The sequence below is a fragment of the Andrographis paniculata genome, unplaced genomic scaffold, assembly GCF_009805555.1.
Source record: "Andrographis paniculata isolate CXL003 unplaced genomic scaffold, ASM980555v1 Contig32END, whole genome shotgun sequence".
NCBI classification, from domain to species: Eukaryota; Viridiplantae; Streptophyta; class Magnoliopsida; order Lamiales; family Acanthaceae; genus Andrographis; species Andrographis paniculata.
The window spans coordinates 3,597,407-3,614,955 of record NW_026137565.1 but is presented as its reverse complement, the minus strand read 5'-3'; the positions used below and the strand labels follow the sequence as shown (position 1 = coordinate 3,614,955).

Here is a 17,549-nt window from a genome sequence, read left to right as displayed (position 1 = left end):
CATTCAATACAAAATATTTTTATATTATCAACCTGCATTTATTTACCTAAGATAAAATATACTTTAAAAAAAAAAAAAAAAAAACGCTCATGCTGTTAATTCCATCTATACAGTGCATTTGTGTAAGTTGTGTTTATATTTTGTATTTTATATTTAAATAATATTTGAATTAATATTTTGATATTTAAATAAACACTCATAGTTTAGTGTTAATTTTTTCATTTTACTTTTTGAAAAATTTATTAAATTATTTTTCAATAATTATTCCTAGTTAATAGTCATTGGTAAAATAATAATTATGTCAATTAATATAATTATAATTAGTACCTATATTTAATAAATATTATATTTAATATAATTTTTCTATATAGATAACACATGTGAGTCCATCTTCCAAATTTGTTTTTTTCACTTTTCGATTTGTTAATAATAAATTTATATTATTAATAGTCATAATTAGTGAATTATAATTAATAACACTATAATTAACAAAATTAATAAGTATTTTTAAAAATAAAAATCATATCATTATTATTATTATATAATATATATAATATTTCTTTAATTTTTAAATTTAAATTATTTAGTTTAGTTTAAAAATCCATTTAATTTACATTTAAAAAAAAAACATATCTATGTTATATATATTTGAACAAAAGTTAGATGACTATTGAGTAATTCTTAAATATAAATATTATCTGATTTTTTTTAATATTTTAGATAACAATATTTTTTTTAATTAAACATTTTGTATAAAAATACATATGAAAGGAAAAAATTAATTTGAATTTGATTAAATTATAAATTATAACAACTAAAAGAATGTCAATTATAAAGCTATATTAAACATATTAAATATATTAGTATTATTATCTATATATATAAAGGGCAACATAAATATTTAGAATTTTATAATAATTATATAATAAAATTTATTATTATTTTTTTTTTTCTCCTATTTTCTTTTTTTTTCCCCTTTCTTCATTTGTGACTTACATTTATTTGGATGGATATTTATTATAATAAAATTAAGGATTTTAAATGAATTTTATACTTATTTATTGTTATTATATTTTTGAAAGTTTTCCTTTTGTAGGAGCACAACTTATGATTTAAATATGGAAAAATAATCTCTATCAAATATATAACTTTTATGGAGAGAAAAATATTATTACCAAATACACTAATATTTTGATATATATCTTTTTGATTTTCTATATTACTTGATTGTCGTGGATGTTTTTATTCAATATATTTACTTTTCGGATAAGCATATTGAAGAAGTGAAATTCTAACATTTTTATTGAATTATAATGTTTATTTTGTTTATATGTTAATTCAATATCTATCGATTGTTGGGCAACTCATTGACTTTTTTTTTTTTTTTTTGTTCATCATTGTGTTTTTTATGTTACAATTAAGATAAATATTTTACTTTCGGGATTGCCAAGCGTGAGCATGCTCTTTTTTTTTTTTATGTGTTTTTATAGATTTCAATATGATGTTTATATATATATATATATATATATTTTTCTCGAGATAAATTCTTTGTTTTATAAGTTTTGAATTAAATTTTTTTACGATTATATGATAAAAAAAAGTAAAATCTATTAAATTATAGTATAATAAAAGAGAATTAAATTATGGTATGATAATTGAATATAAATAATTACTATATAAATTTTTATGAATAACTATAATATATGAATATAATTATATATCATAAATTTTACCTACTCAGCATGGGCGCTTTATTTAAAGAAATAAGTGTCCAATCCAACTCCATATTGTATATTTCATCCATTCGATAAATTTATTTTTATTGGGATGATATGCAATTACAAAATAAATATTTTATTGATAAATTGAGAAAAATATAAAAAATAATTAAATATATCTAATTATATTTATAAATTGAGTTAGTGATTAAAAAGATTTAATAATTAAATATTAAACTCTAATCTTTCGCTACAAAAAAAATAATATATTTGTAACGGAATTCCGTCACTAAAGATCACGTAGCTAACGTAATTTCATCATTAATTTCGTCTCTAATATCATTAGTAACGGAAAAAGTGAATTTAGAGACGAAAAAATCTCGTTACAAAAATGATATTTTCTTATAGTGTTTGCAAAAATTAACAATGAAGTAACTATAACAGACTGATCAAAAGAATATATAAATAAAATTGAAGGACAAAAAAAATAAGATATAAAAAATTCACACTAGTTTAATATATTGTATGATATAAAGAGAATTTATTCCAAATCAAATTTTAATAATAAAGCATTGGTCACAATCTAAGCCATTAAAAGGATAAGCCATTGAAAGAAAATTCATGCATTAAATGGAAATTACTTACTATAATAGTAAGGAGTCCAATAAAAATCATAGAGCTAAAGATAGAAAATTGTGTGTAATTGCACAAATTGATTAAAAGTCTTGTATAAATTGAATTTGCTTTTAATGTCAAAAGTTCTAATTGATTTATTTTTATCAAAGAAAAATATATCCCTAGTATAAAAATGTACCAACCAAATTCAATGTAACCATGTATTTAGTTTGTTTATCTTTTAAACGATGAATTATTATTTATAATTTAAAATTACTTTAAATATTGTATTACATAATAACTCGTACATCACGAATTATATCACTTTTTATATAGTTGGTTTTTCTAAATATACATAAAATTCAACTAAATTATCTATGTACTTCAAAATAGTAATCACTTCATCCATTTATATAGTACCATTACAGATAAAGAAATTTTTGAAATTTTAATTGATAATTATTAGCACAGAAATAAAATACAAGGGGACATTAATTTTCATATAATTGAAAATTTTCTTCCAAATCACATTTTTTAATAAACAAATTTTCTAGAATATATTCATTACACATTTTCTAAAATACGACCCACATGTCATATTGGTTATAAATTTTCTAGAATACAACCCACGTGTCATATTTGTTACAATTTTTCTTCCAAATCACATTTTCAATAAACAAATTTTCTAGAATACGACCCATATGTCATATTCGTAACAAATTTTCTAGAAAACAGCTCACATGTCATATTTGTTACAAGTTTTATAGAATACGACCCACGTGTCATATTTGTTACAAATTTTCTTCCAAATCACATTTTCAATAAACAAATTTTCTAGAATACGACCCACATATCATATTCGTTAGATTACTTTATTCCTATTCCAAAATTTGCTAAGTTTGATTATTGCATGCTTTCTTAAAATTTAAATTTTAAATAGGTTCTTTTGGTTTACATGTATTTTTTTTTCCTTAAAAAATATTATAAATTACTAAAATTTCTATATAGAAGGACACAAGAATAAATTATATTCACATAAAAAAAAATTTACAAGATATAGGCATATTCGAATATAAAACAATAGCATAATATCAAGGACAATATTATTTAATTTTATCATTAATAAAGAATATAGTAATTAGTACATTTTGAAATTAAAGTTATAATTAGTTGTGGTTTGAAATTGATCTAAAATGAGACCTTGATTTAAGTTTTTATTCAAATATTATTTTAATATAATATATTTTTAAAAAATAATAATATAATTTTATTAAAAATTATACAAGATGAATAATATTAATTTATATTTGAAATGATAAATAAAAAAACTTTATATTTTCTTAATATTAACACATAATTACGCTCTTTTTTACATACAACTTTTTACTATGCAATCATAATTATTTTTTAATGAAAATATACATCTCTACACCAATTTTAACATAAAAATAAAAAAAAAAAAAAAATTAAACATTAAAAAATAATAATAAAACACCAACACATATCCTTAAAAGTAAAGATATAAAATACAAGGTTATATTAGATACTTAGAGCAACCCGCCTACTAAATATCTTATATATTTTCTTGTATCATTGAATAAATTAATTAATTAATGTAATTTAGAGTTTATTCGTTTATTTTATTCATCATTTTCAATAATAATAAAAAAGAATTATATATTTTTTAATAAAAAATTATTATTTTATTTTATACAATATTTAGAAAGTAATGAAAAAAATTACTAACACTACAGAAATAATACTTCCTTCGTCCCATAACAAAGTATCCATTTTTTCATTTTAGTTCGTCTCATAACAAAGTATTCATTTCCTTTTTTAGTAACTGTACTATATACCTAACATTACAAATACCCTTACAACTTACAATATATTACACAAATGTCATTACTTTTATATCACACGTACTAATAAAGTTATTTTAGTCATTTCTACTTTATTTCTACTATATTCCAATATAATACTAATATTTTTAAAACTATGTGCAAAAAGCAAATAGATACTTCTTTATGGACGAAGAGACTACATAATTCTATAAACTACTTTTATAGATTCAACTGGCAATAAATTTTTTATAAAATCTAAAATAAGTAAAAGTTCAATTGTTGGGGAAAAAAATTTGACATATTGAACCTGGCGTGTTGTAATAACACAAGAACGAACCATACAACAAAATAGAAAAGTATAGACAATATAATTAGGCTTTAAATAAATGGTTCGTGGGTTTGGATTTTTAAATAGTAAAAAGTTAAGTTTGAATAATTGTTTGTTTGATATAAATAAATATCAATGTGATATTTTGAATCTAAAATAAATTTATAGTACAATATAAAAAAGAAAAAATAATTAATTGATTTGATATTTTCTAAGAAAAAAAAGAATCTAAATAATAAAAACATATGGTAAAATCTACAAAAAAACACAATCATAGAGGATGTGCTTCAATTAAAATCCTCTATGCGTAGGTCGATGACCGAATTGAATAAACAAACTGAATATGTGTTGTATTTCTTATTCTCTCGTATTGACACGATCGGTTGTTGCAATAACGGAACATTGTTTTATTCAAATAGCAAAATGTCTAGAGGTGCTTTGAAATTACTTTAGATAGAGGATTTATTTATTTATTTATTTATTTTGTATTTTTAGAAATTTTAAATATAATTAGAAACTTAGATATTTAATACAATTTATTGTGAATAATATAAGTATTTCACATTGTATTACATATTTATAAATAGTAATTTTTTACTCTTTCTATTATTCTTGACTAATTAACTCACTATTGTAGATAGTTAACTAAGTCCATTGATGGGAAATGAAGCAGAATTTAGATAATTTAGTTCTAATTAATAAGCTAATAATTAAATTAATTATACTTAGGCTCGTTGAAACTCTTGGTTTTAAAATATCTGATGGTTTTAATCAATGAGATTTGTAGATTAATGAATTGATAAGTTAATAATTGTATCGAGACTCATGATTTAAGTATTGACGTTAATTTGCTTAAAAGATTTAATTATTTAATTTTAATATTAGTAACAATAATGATCTAACTTAATTTACAAGTTAGATGCAATAAAAATTTTGATAATTAATAAGACAATTTCATTATTTTTTCCCCAAAATTTCTATACCAGAGCTTACTTTTCTCCTAATTTTGAGATTTTTCCTATAATTTCTAGTTTTTTCTTTTTCTAAATTTGTCTTTGTCCTGATTTTGTCTAAAGTCATGTCTGCACATCTGTCTGCGATTCTGCGATCTGTCTATTGTGTTTCTCCAGAGCCATGTTTTTTATTGCAATAAGAGTCTCGTTATTTCCGACTTTGCAGAGAATGCTCTCGTTGTTTTCGGCTCCAGTAGAGAGTCATATCGCTTTCGACTCCAATAGAGAGTCGTGTCATTTTCGACTCCGTTGTGAGTTCTGTTATATTCGACTCTAATTTTGTTGAGAGCATTGTTTCTAGCTTTGACACGGTAGAGCAGCGGTGGCAACGGCAGACAAGCAACTGTTGTTTTTATTTTCGTTTTTTGTGTCTATATTCAACTTTCTTATCAAACTCAAATTGATTTTTGTTATACCGGAGAGATGTTGAGATATTTTAAATATTCAGTCTTAAATTTAGTAGATTTATATTTAGATTTGGTCTTATCCGTAGATTAGATTATTAGAATTGAGTCTATCGAATCTATTTTGTATTGCATATATAGACTCCTTATTTTGATGATTAATAAGACAATTTTATTATTTTTCCCCCGAAATTTCTAACCGTAATTTTCTTTTATCATGCGATGTTGGAAAATAATTAAAAAAAACATGACATGCATACAAATTACTCCCTCCGTCCTAGGTCAATATGTTATATATATATATACACGCAATATGTATATGGTTTTGTAAAAAACAATTTTTTTTATAATACAAATAAATAAAAAATATTTATTTTTTTATAATTATTATAAACTAATTTTATAAAGGAAGTAAAGTTTTAAATGAGCAATAAAAATACTTATTTTGTTGAGAAGTGAGATAGAAATAAAGGAATTTTGAGTGAATTCTATATTATGTATGATGTTATATGTTATATAATTAATTAAGTTGATTTATATTTGTTAACTATGTTTTAATTTAATAAATTTTATCCAAAATAAAAATGTATATATCAATTAAAGTAGGATAGATAAAAAAAATATATATATATATATGTTATAGTGAGACGGACGAAATATTATTTTAAAATATATCTATAAAGAGTATATTATTTTGTTTTATAAAATCTTATACTTGAATTATTATTTTAAAAAATAAAAATAATCTAAATTATACTAGAAAAAATACATCCATAAATTTTAGAGAAAATATAGATAAAATTCAAAACGATAAACACGAGTGAAAATAACACCACAACGAAGAAGTATATATTATTGAGTCGTGGATATATATTAAGAAGCCTATATATATCGATCAAGATACATTCATATGTATATATATATATCGAAACATACATACATAACATAGGCACACACAACGCAAACCTTAATTTAATCTAAAATTGATAATATAGTTTGTGGTAAAAAAAAAAAGCATAACTATAAATTGTATAGAGTAACATAGTATCGTATAGTATAGTATTAAGAGGCCGCGATCTTCTCAAATAGGCCGAGCCTATTGTCCGCGAGCCTTGACTTGTACGCCGTTTTCTTGTACTCAAACCACGTAAACTCCTTGTACAAGCTGTCGTCGTCCCCTTTGATTAATGACGGCAACGGGGCGATCTTTTCGCTAAGAGGTGGTCCTCCGAAGTATATCATCGACACCCTTGATTTCGCCCCGTTGGCCACCACTCTATGTCGAACGCTCTTGAACCTCCCGTTCGTCATCACCTGCAGCCACGTGTCAGCGATAAATAAATAAATAAATAATTATTCTTTAAAGTAAATTTAATTACTACCTCTGTTCTCCTCTAAGGGTTTCATTTACTTTTTGCGTGTTGATATTCGAATATTAATTAATATATCAAAACGTAGTACAAATTAAGAAAAAATTACAAAACTATTTCGATTAATGTCTTATAATACTAATAGAATGACATTTGTACAAAAATTTATATAAATATAAAAATATTTTTAATGTTAAGTACAACGACGCAAAAGGTAAATGAGACCTTTAGAGACGGATGAAGAGAATATTTGTTATTACATTCCAATCCAAGTATAGCATAGTATCTTAAATATATTCGACTTGTAATTTTTGAAAAAAAATAAAGTATGGAAAAAGGTATATTTAATAAAAAAAAAAAAAAAAGGAAGAAAGGAATGTGTATTAGACTTTCTTTTGATTAAATTTAATTTATGACTATATATCTATTATTCTACTTTCCTTTTTTGATGGGTATCACCAACTAGTTTCTGGAAGTTTTGATTGAGACTAGAGACAGCATCGTTGTCAAAGTATCTACTGAGATTATTGTCAAAAACATTAATAAGTGTAAAGTCAAATGTCATCGGAATATCTTTATTTATTTATATTTCCAATTCCTTAAAATAAAATAATAATGTTAATATAATAATATAATTGTAGTAGTATTTAATTAGTTTAAATAATCATGGTTACCTAAATTAGCCCCAGTAGTCAAACCTAGGAAACCTCACATCATCAAGCCAAAAAGTGGTCTGGTCAAGCTGAGTCACACACGTCTCGTTTTATTATTATTATTATTATTATAAATATTTTTTTTTTTATTTTTTTTGGGTTAAAATTAAATTAAATTAGACAAAATTGTCCGTAACTCCTTGAATTTCCTTTTACTTTAAAAATTGCATTGAGTCTCGTTATACTTTAAAAAATGATGCATGAAATCCCTATGTAATTTCAAGATTCAGTATAAATCTCCACTTTACTTGTATGACTTTCAAAAATATCGAATGAAAACCCCATCACACAACGGAGATTTCACTGGGTGAGATTTCATACAATATTTTTTAAAAGTATAAGAGAACATCATGTAATTTTTAAAATATTTTACGGAAAATTTCAAAATGACAGAAGAGTTACGAGCAATTTCACGATTAAATTAAAACAAGGCTACATGCTTGCCTGCAAGGAGTCGCCCACATTGATAAAGAAGGAATTATGATCGGGCGGGATGGAGATCCAACGGTGGTGATCGTTGAGGAAAATCTGGAGGCCACAGGTGTCGTTGGATCTGAGCACCGATATGATCTGAGGGTCGGTGTGCTCCCCGAAGCCGATCAGCTCTTCTCCGCCGTCCGATGATGGCGGGTAATGGTTCAGCCGGAAAACAGAGTCGTTCTGTTCGTCCATTAACAGCTTGCTGAAGGCGTCTCTCTCCTCCACCTTCAGCCCCTCCGCCAACATCTCCAGAATTTCACACGCCATTTTCTTCACTGCTCCAATATACTCATTCACAACACCCCTGTAATCAAAAAAATTGATTGGTTGAAGCATTGATTTTGATTAATTACAGTATTTGTTTGTTTGTTTTTTTAACAGGCTGACCGGAAATGGCGGGCAGCGTCGGCGGGGAAAATGGGGGAGAATTTCCGGTAGTCGTCGGGGGAGGAGTTGGCGTTGAGGAGGAGGTATTCGAGCCAGCCGACGTCGCCGTTGAGGCCGATGGATTTGTGGCCGTAGCCGAAGGGGTCGGGGGGGGTGGGGGAGGCCTGGGACTTGTGGGACTGGGGGTGGGAGAAGAACGCTTTCGCGTGGGATTCCAGGGACTGGATGACGTGGAGGGGGACGCCATGGTTGATCACTTTGAAGAACCCGAGGTCCTCGCAGGCCCGGACCAGGGCGGCTCGCCGCGCCTCGTCCGGGGGCTGGGCGAGGTCCAGCAATGGCGGGATGAATGTCTGTTCAGTGATTGGGTTGCAGGGGCAGGTCTTCGACTGGACCACCATTTTTATAGTTTTAGTTTCTTCCAATTTCGAATTTTCAGTGAGAGAATGGAGCGGTATTTATAGGCAAACAGGTAGAGCGAGAAGAAGAAGAAGATCAGAGGAGAGAGAGAGAGAGAGAGAGGAATTGGAGAGGAGGGAGACAAGTAGATTTTCTCAACTGAAAAGTCAATAGTTGATTGAGGGATTCGGGGTCCCGGGACCACGGCTCCTAATACTTAGCTAGCTAGCTGTCTCACTGTCTTCTTTTCGTAGAGGGTAAGATAGCGTTCAGCTTTTGCCCATTTTAATTTTAATTTTAATTTTTAAAAAATTTAATTTTAATGGTTTTGTTTTTAAGATATTTTTTAAAAATAGGGAAGGAATCATCGGTTATGTTTGGATTGGATGTGGCCTTCTATTGCTCTTATATTATTTATCATCTTTATCTATGTAATACTAACATTTATTTATTTTTTTATTCCAAATATTATACTTATCTTTTTATTTACTAATATTGTAATATGAAATTATTCTCATGCACATTTAAATAGATTAAAAACATTTAATATATCTATTTTACATTTTTTAAACACTATTTTATCTTAATTATAAAATACTTTTTTCTTATAAAATATTATACTCAAATTATTATTTTTTAAAAAAAAACATCAATTAAACATAGTTGTTTGGTTTATTATTATTATTTAAAAAGAAAAAGATATCAAATCATATATTTAAATAATTTTGTATGTTTCTTTATTGGATAATCATGTATAGGGAAGTCAAATTCCCTTTTATGCTGATATTAAATATTTTATTTAATTTTTTTTATTCTAATTCTACAATATATTATTTTAAAGTGGATATTTAGTTTTTTTTTAAATGAGTTTTGAAGTTTTTTTTTTTTTTTTTTATAAAAAAATATCTTGTATTATTTATTATTAGTTTTTGGAATTGCAATACAAAGATAATATTGGAAGAACATAGAATAGTTTTGAAAGTAGATTATTATAAATCTTTTGTATAAGAATATATAGCTAAACAATGGATAAACTTTATGAAATCACAAAATACGAAGGTGATATTTTTGGAAAATTGAGATTTTTTAACTTAATCCAGTAACAATAATATAATTATAGTAAAATATAAGTCTACTAATTAAAATTATTCGTAAGCAAATGTATATATACATCGAACTTAAATATAAAAAAATGGCATTAGAATCCATTGTACCCAAGTCTTTACTTTGCACATATTCATTTTTTTTTTGCCTTTTTTATTTTTGAAAGTTTTGAAAAAAAAATTAAAAATAATAATTTTTTGAATAAAAATAGATATTTTCTGTGATTTAAATAGATATGGAATGCATGTTTTATATAGAAAATAAAGTTCCATTTAGATAGAGATTTTGAAATTATAAAAGCATTTAAAAATGATAAAAATATATATATATTTGAGGTTGAAAAAAATAAATAAATTCATGTAATTTTTTTTTGAAAAAATAATTATCAATGAATATTGTCAAAGTTTTTAAAAATATATATCCATGCAAACAAAGTCTTATGTTTTTATGCAATGTTTAAAAATAAATAAATATTTGATTTGATAGTTTGAAAAATATATTATTAGTAAATAGCATCAAAAGTAAGTACATAAATGGATCCATATAATTTAGGGTTTGTTAGGTGTTGATTTGAGTTTTTTATTTAAATAATATTTTAATTTAATATTTTGTGAGATAAAATAATATCTTTTTACCGATGATGGTATATACTAAATAGTATTGATATATATTTGATTTTAAAATACAAACCAAACCGATCATGAGCTTTCTAAATCGTGGCGATGTCAATTGAACTCAATACTCCTCGAATCCAACCACCCCTTGGGAGATTATAAGACAACTTCGAAGCCCGTCTCAATCTAAATTAGTACAACATTTTTTGTCAACATTAAGGATAGTCGCTCTCGGTGTTCCCAAGGTGCTTGTTGATTATTACATTAGTATATAATACAACTTAAATAAAATTTTCAAGATTGTCTGAAAATAGTCAAAACAAATCTCATTGATAATATCATCGCTAAAAAAAAAATAGTATAATCGATAAATCCGTTACAAATTCAAAAAAATGAGATTTGATAACGGCACGTAAACCATCCCTTAGTAGTTGTGTCACAATACGATAATGCTAGTTAACAAATGCCGCACCAAATAATTGGCAAGATAGAATAGTCGATAATAAATATTTTGCAAGGGGTACAATACAAAATTGTTTGAAAGAAATCTATATATGACATTATATCATAATTTATTAAATTAAATTAAAAAAAATTATACACAAATATTTTTTTTACCTAAAAATAAGTAAAATAAAGTGAAGTAATTGTTACAATAATATTTAAGAACAATTCTATTTTATTATTACTATTTTATTTCAAAATAAAATCAATATTATTGTTTTCAATAAATTTAACAATTTTCTCTTACAAAATATTACATATAAATATTACATTTAAACGAAAACTCAAATTAACATTCTAGTTCAAATCAATTTTCAACCCATTTTTTAAATAGCTTTCATTTTTATTAAATAATATTTCAATCGTCAAATAGAATAAATATTATTATTTAAACACAACTTTCTCTATACTTAGTTAAGATCAAGAATTTGTAGGTACTATTTATTTGTACAATACATATATTTAGAAAAAATATTAATTACATCAATTATTACATTGAAGAAATTAACTTTGCTTATTGAAAACCAAATAAATTAATTTTAGTGCCATATAAAATAATTATCGAAATTAATTTTAATTCAAAAGTTTTTAATCAATTTGATTATGTTGTTAGGAAACTAACGTTAATAGCGGATGTGGATGTAATAAAATTTGAGATGTCATCTTACATATACAAAATATAGTTGTGTTTAGTTCAACACGGTCGTGTTAATGCTACTTGATAAATAACATTTATATTTAAATAATTATATATTATTTTCTTTCCAACTCAATGTATGTTTTTGTTTGTTTGATTTTTTTTTTTTTTTTGTTGTTAAAGTTAATATTTATCAGTTAGTATAAGTATGTAAGATGATTTTTATGTTTTTGCTATTACAAATAGAAAGAAAATAGATAATTTTATAAAAGTTAAAAATATTTTGGCATTACTTTAACTATAATAAGAAATAAATACTTTTGGGTGGTAGACAACAATAATAAAAAGAATATTTTTAATTGAGATGAAAAAAATAATATTTTTATTAATAATTTTGTGGTCATTGGAAATATTGATAATCGATTATGTGCTTAGTATTTATTATTCTTACGCGTGTTTTTAAATAATAGAGTAAAATGACTCATACTAAGTAAACATCAAAGTTCTTAACGACTTAGAAGAAATTGAACAACCTTCAATTATGTTTTCTATTTCTCTTTATTTTATATTATTTTTTGTAATTAGATGACTATAATTGTAATCGTGATTTATATATATATACACATAACATGTTATTTATTTATTTTTTATATATATAGGAAACTCTTACTAAGTCATTGTAACACTCCGGTCTACAAGCCATGCAGCTCGGATGTGTTGGAATCATAGATTGGTCTTACAAGTCAACACAAACCCTTTAGTGCAATTTATCCTTCTCATGCAGATTCCGGAAGACTTCCTAAGGAGTCACCGATTTTGAAATTACTCTAGAGCAGGTACGCTTAACTATAGAGTTCCTTCAAGTGGGTTTACGAAAAATAATATGTACATTATTAACATAAGTAATCTAATCGACTTATTTAAACCCTACACATCTCTCTATTCAACCTTGGAGGTATCACATCCACCCCGACTCATCTCTATTCAATTTTTGGGGTATCATATCATCCTTGATTTAAGAATGTAACGTCCACGTTGCACCCCAAGGATCCGTTAACTGCTAAGCCCTTCAATAGTTAAGTCAACGATTATGGGCTATCGTAGGTCTGCTCTTATACCAATTGTAACACTCGCCTGCATGCCACACAGACCGGGTGTGTTGGGATTGTAGTCTGGTCCTACAAGTCAATACAAGTTCTTCCAACATGTTTTGTTCTCACTTACGTGCACTCTGTGAGATTTTTCACGTGGTCAACCATCCTGAAATTACCCTAGAGCAAGTACATATAATTATAGAGTTCCTTCAAATAAACTTTTCGAAAATAAATATGCATATTATTAACATGAATAGTCTAATCAATCTATTTAAATCCTACACATGTTTATTCAAATTCGGTGGTATCACATCCACCCCGATTCATCACTATTCAACTCTCGAGGTATCATAGTTATCTCAAAGTACCCAAAGTAATTTGGCTTTTAAAAAAAAAAAAAACTTGTGGATACATACGGAAAATTTAATAAAAACAAATAAAAAAAATGCAAGTGTCAAATCTTGATTCACGTGGAAAGGTAACTTGTTTAATGCTACAGTGATCTTTCTTCTATTCTATATAGTGTTATCTCCCACTACCCCTGATAACATCCTTAAACGAGCTTCGCTCTACACAGAAAAAGATGCAAGAAACACAAAAAAATGTTTGGTGAAATAATTTTTTAATAACTTAATTATTTTTAGCTTAATTATCATATTTTTATTTAAGTAAGTAGATTATCATTATTATTGTGTATTGCAGTTGAAAAATTATGTGTGATATTATCGCAATTCGTTGTGCATGCCCATAACCCACACTTACAATTTAGTGATGACATTTCTAATACTGCAGAGCCTTTTTTTTCAATTAATTATCTAAGTGTTTGGTATCAGAACCCTAAATTTTGTTTGAGTGGGAGTTAAAATGAACAATTGTCCTACTATCAAGGTATTCGATGAGATCAATTTCCAATTCCGGAAGATGCAGAGGCAAGATCACCTGTATGGTAAAGACTTGGAGGAATTACTAAACGAGAAACCCGAAGATATGGATAAAGTTGAAAACAAGAAAATTGACAGGAAGACGATAAATGCAATTCGATTAACCCTTTTGGAGAACGTCATGTTTAACATAGTTAAGGCGAAATTGACACAATAAATTATGAGAATCATGTCGGATACGTACGAACAACCATGTACCCGCAAACAAAATTTATCTAATGAGAAAATTATTCAACCTGAAGATAATGGAAGGTACTCTTGTTGCTATGTATCTGTACGAATTTAACCTTATGTATTCTCTCTGTTACATCTCTTAAAAATTTTCATTCATTATTTTCTAGTTTTGTGATGGGATGAAATCATCATATACTGATTTGACTTGGTAAATATACATATATAAAAAGACTAACATATATTTGATAGAACCTAATAATACAATATAAAATATATATTTTGGCACGTGTCTCTATATAGTTTAGCATTATATTGAAATATGTATTATCCATTCTTATTATATATACTAACTGAATCAAATCAATACTGTAAACAACTGACGACTGACGACTTAGGAACAACAAATTTTAAATGCATGTAAATTAACAAACAATAATTGTGTAGGGTGCTTTTTAAATAATTCTAAGCTGCCAATTAATTTAATAACAATTGACCATTTGTCCATAAAAGAAGGAATATATATAATACTTTCTAATTTTTTATTTTATTTTTATGACTTCTAATGATATTTAATAATTCATATATACTGATTTTCTAACTACCTGCAGTCCGTTGACCTATATATATATATATTGTTAGATTGAAAAGAAATATTGTATGAACACTAGATACATATTTAAATATATTATTTCAATGAACAATAATATCGAAACAAGTCTACATTAATTATATTGATATCATTGAAAATATTTTAATTCTGTATTATTCCATATTATATTAATATTTAACCAAATTCAAATTTTGTTGAAATTAGTATTCTTTCTGTTCCCTATCTTTTGCATGTTTTATTTTTTTATACGATTTTTTTAAATAGTATCAATTTGATAGTTTTTATTATCATTTTGTTTTTAGTTTTTGCATAAAATAATTTTATAAAATGTAGACATAACAAAAATAAAATTTTACTTAACACAAAAAGAACACACCCACTAAATTAAATAAAAAATATATATATATATATCCTGAATGATTATCCAGATTCGAAATTATTGAGACCCACCCTCGATAAAAATAAGGTTCAATATAATTATGGTTGCTCTGATAATTATCTTTCTTTCTTTAATGGGATTAATTAGATGAGTCAGCATCATTAATTAACTCAACTGTACAAACCCATCCCTCATTATACATTAATTAGCCTTATCCAAAAACTCAATTAATTACATGAGGTAAAATGTTTTTTAACCTCAAGCAGTATCCACGGTTGAATCAGGGGACGACACGTCATCATCCTACCAAAAAGCCAAATTTAAATATATATATATATATATATAAGTTTTGATTTGACTCAATTGATACAAGTTTATAAAATAAAATAACAAATATTCAAAGACGCATGTTAATATATACTACCTATCTCCTGTATCTATATATCCATTTGTTTTTTTATACGAAATTTTAAAAATATTAGTATTATATTTGAATAAAGCAGAAATAAAGGTAAAAAGACTAAATTAACCCTATTAGTATTGTATTATATAAAGGTAATAACATTTATGTAATATATTGTAGATTGGAAGGGTATTTATAATATTAGATAGACAGTACAATTACTAAAAAAAAAAAAATGGATACTTTGTTATGAGACGGACTAAAATAAAAAAATGGATAGATTATTAAGGGACGGGGGAGTATATTATACTTATTATACTACCTCCTTCCGGCTCTAAGAATCTCATTTACTTTTTGCATATTGATTTCTTTGAATATTAATTATTATATCAAACGTAGTATAAATTAATAAAAAACTACAAAAATATTTTCATTAGTGTCTTATAATACTAATAGAAGGATATTAGTACACAAAATTATATAAATATAAGAATATTTTTAATGTTAACTATAATAACGTAAAATTTAAATGTTATCCTTAGAGGCGGACGGAGAATATTTATATAGTACAATATATTGTGATTTTAGCATAATAAATTAAATAAGTAAATAAATAAATATATGTAATGTAAGTTTCCATGTTAATCTTGAGGTCGAGGGACAGGTGTCTCTTATTTAATTACATATGTACACATTTGTTTAATTTAATGTAATAAAAATAAATTCCAATATTAATTTATTAATTAATTTTGTTCGTGTTGTGTCTCACTCATTCATGTTCATATAATATAAGCATTATTACTATTAGAAAAAGGATGATAACAAAACCACATATTGTGCAGACAGATTTCGAATTTAAATCTTTTTGTGTTACCTAAAATTCTTGTCATATTATTACAAATAAATCTAATTCATATATATATATATATATATATATATCTGTTGAGATTATTGCACGTTGGTTCATGTTCAATGGATTTGCCATTCTGATTAGTGACATTTTCTGTTAATAAAATCTTGATTTGTTTGGCAACACATTAATTAATATTTCATTCAATTCGATTAGTTATTGATGTTCTTTATGTCTCGAATCCATTGGATTTAGAGTTTGGAGCCATTTGCATTTGTCGCGGACTTTTTGCGAGCGGATGAGTTTAATTGTTCGTAGCGTTAATTATTAATCCAATCAAAATATCTAACGAGTGGTCGCATTTTAAATTGAGTTCAGTTGAATTTTAATTGATGAGATACTCTGAGCGATAGCTACTTTCTGCGGCGAGTTGTGCCCGCAATTTTGCATCTTTCGCTCTCCATTCTCTAACCATTCGAAGGGTCCACCTCTATCACCTATGGTGTCTATCTAACAAATTTAATTTGAGGAGGTTACGATGCATTTTTTTTTTCTATTTGAGGTATGTAGGAGTAATGTCAATTATGAAAAATATTTAAGAGTTAACGATTATTTGCCACTAAAATGTTGATGCCCATCTTCTATGGGGGCGGCTATAGTGTTGAATTTATAATTCAGCATTGTGCTAAAAAAACAAAGTGTGTGTTTGTTGTATGGCAGCACACAGTATTATTACATACAATACATTGTATACGTTAATATAATACAAATGCAGCACATAAACTAACAACGCATGTTATAGTCTAATACAACATCCATAAAAATTTGTTTAGCAAACAACAAATGCTTTTATTACACACATCTTGTGTTGTGTGTAATAAAAATATACGTTTTTTTATATATGTATTATGAGTGTTGATTTGAAAAATTAGCAAACAACACATGCTTTTATTACACACATCTTGTGT

General features: G+C 25.7%; 1 protein-coding gene across 1 annotated transcript; it reads right to left on the bottom strand.

Moving 5' to 3' along the window:
• Positions 1-6,749: 6,749 nt before the first annotated feature.
• LOC127247707 (gibberellin 2-beta-dioxygenase 1-like) lies at positions 6,750-9,317 on the bottom strand. Its single transcript, XM_051269679.1, has 3 exons — positions 8,873-9,317; positions 8,450-8,789; positions 6,750-7,236 (listed from the first exon to the last, which is right to left on the bottom strand). The coding sequence occupies exons 1-3, from the start codon at positions 9,271-9,273 to the stop codon at positions 6,985-6,987; spliced, it is 993 nt and encodes a 330-aa protein (XP_051125636.1). The 5' UTR covers positions 9,274-9,317; the 3' UTR covers positions 6,750-6,984.
• Between the last annotated feature and the right edge of the window lie 8,232 nt (positions 9,318-17,549).

What these genes read in the sequence shown, in the direction of transcription:
- LOC127247707 (XM_051269679.1), bottom strand. Translation starts at nt 9,273, where the DNA reads ATGGTGGTCCAGTCGAAGACCTGCCCCTGCAACCCAATCACTGAACAG. An exon ending in GACGCTGCCCGCCATTTCCG is followed by an intron (nt 8,790 to 8,872) that starts GTCAGCCTGTTA and finishes TTTTGATTACAG; the next exon opens with GGGTGTTGTGAATGAGTATA. An exon ending in ATGTGGGCGACTCCTTGCAG is followed by an intron (nt 7,237 to 8,449) that starts GCAAGCATGTAG and finishes ACGTGGCTGCAG; the next exon opens with GTGATGACGAACGGGAGGTT.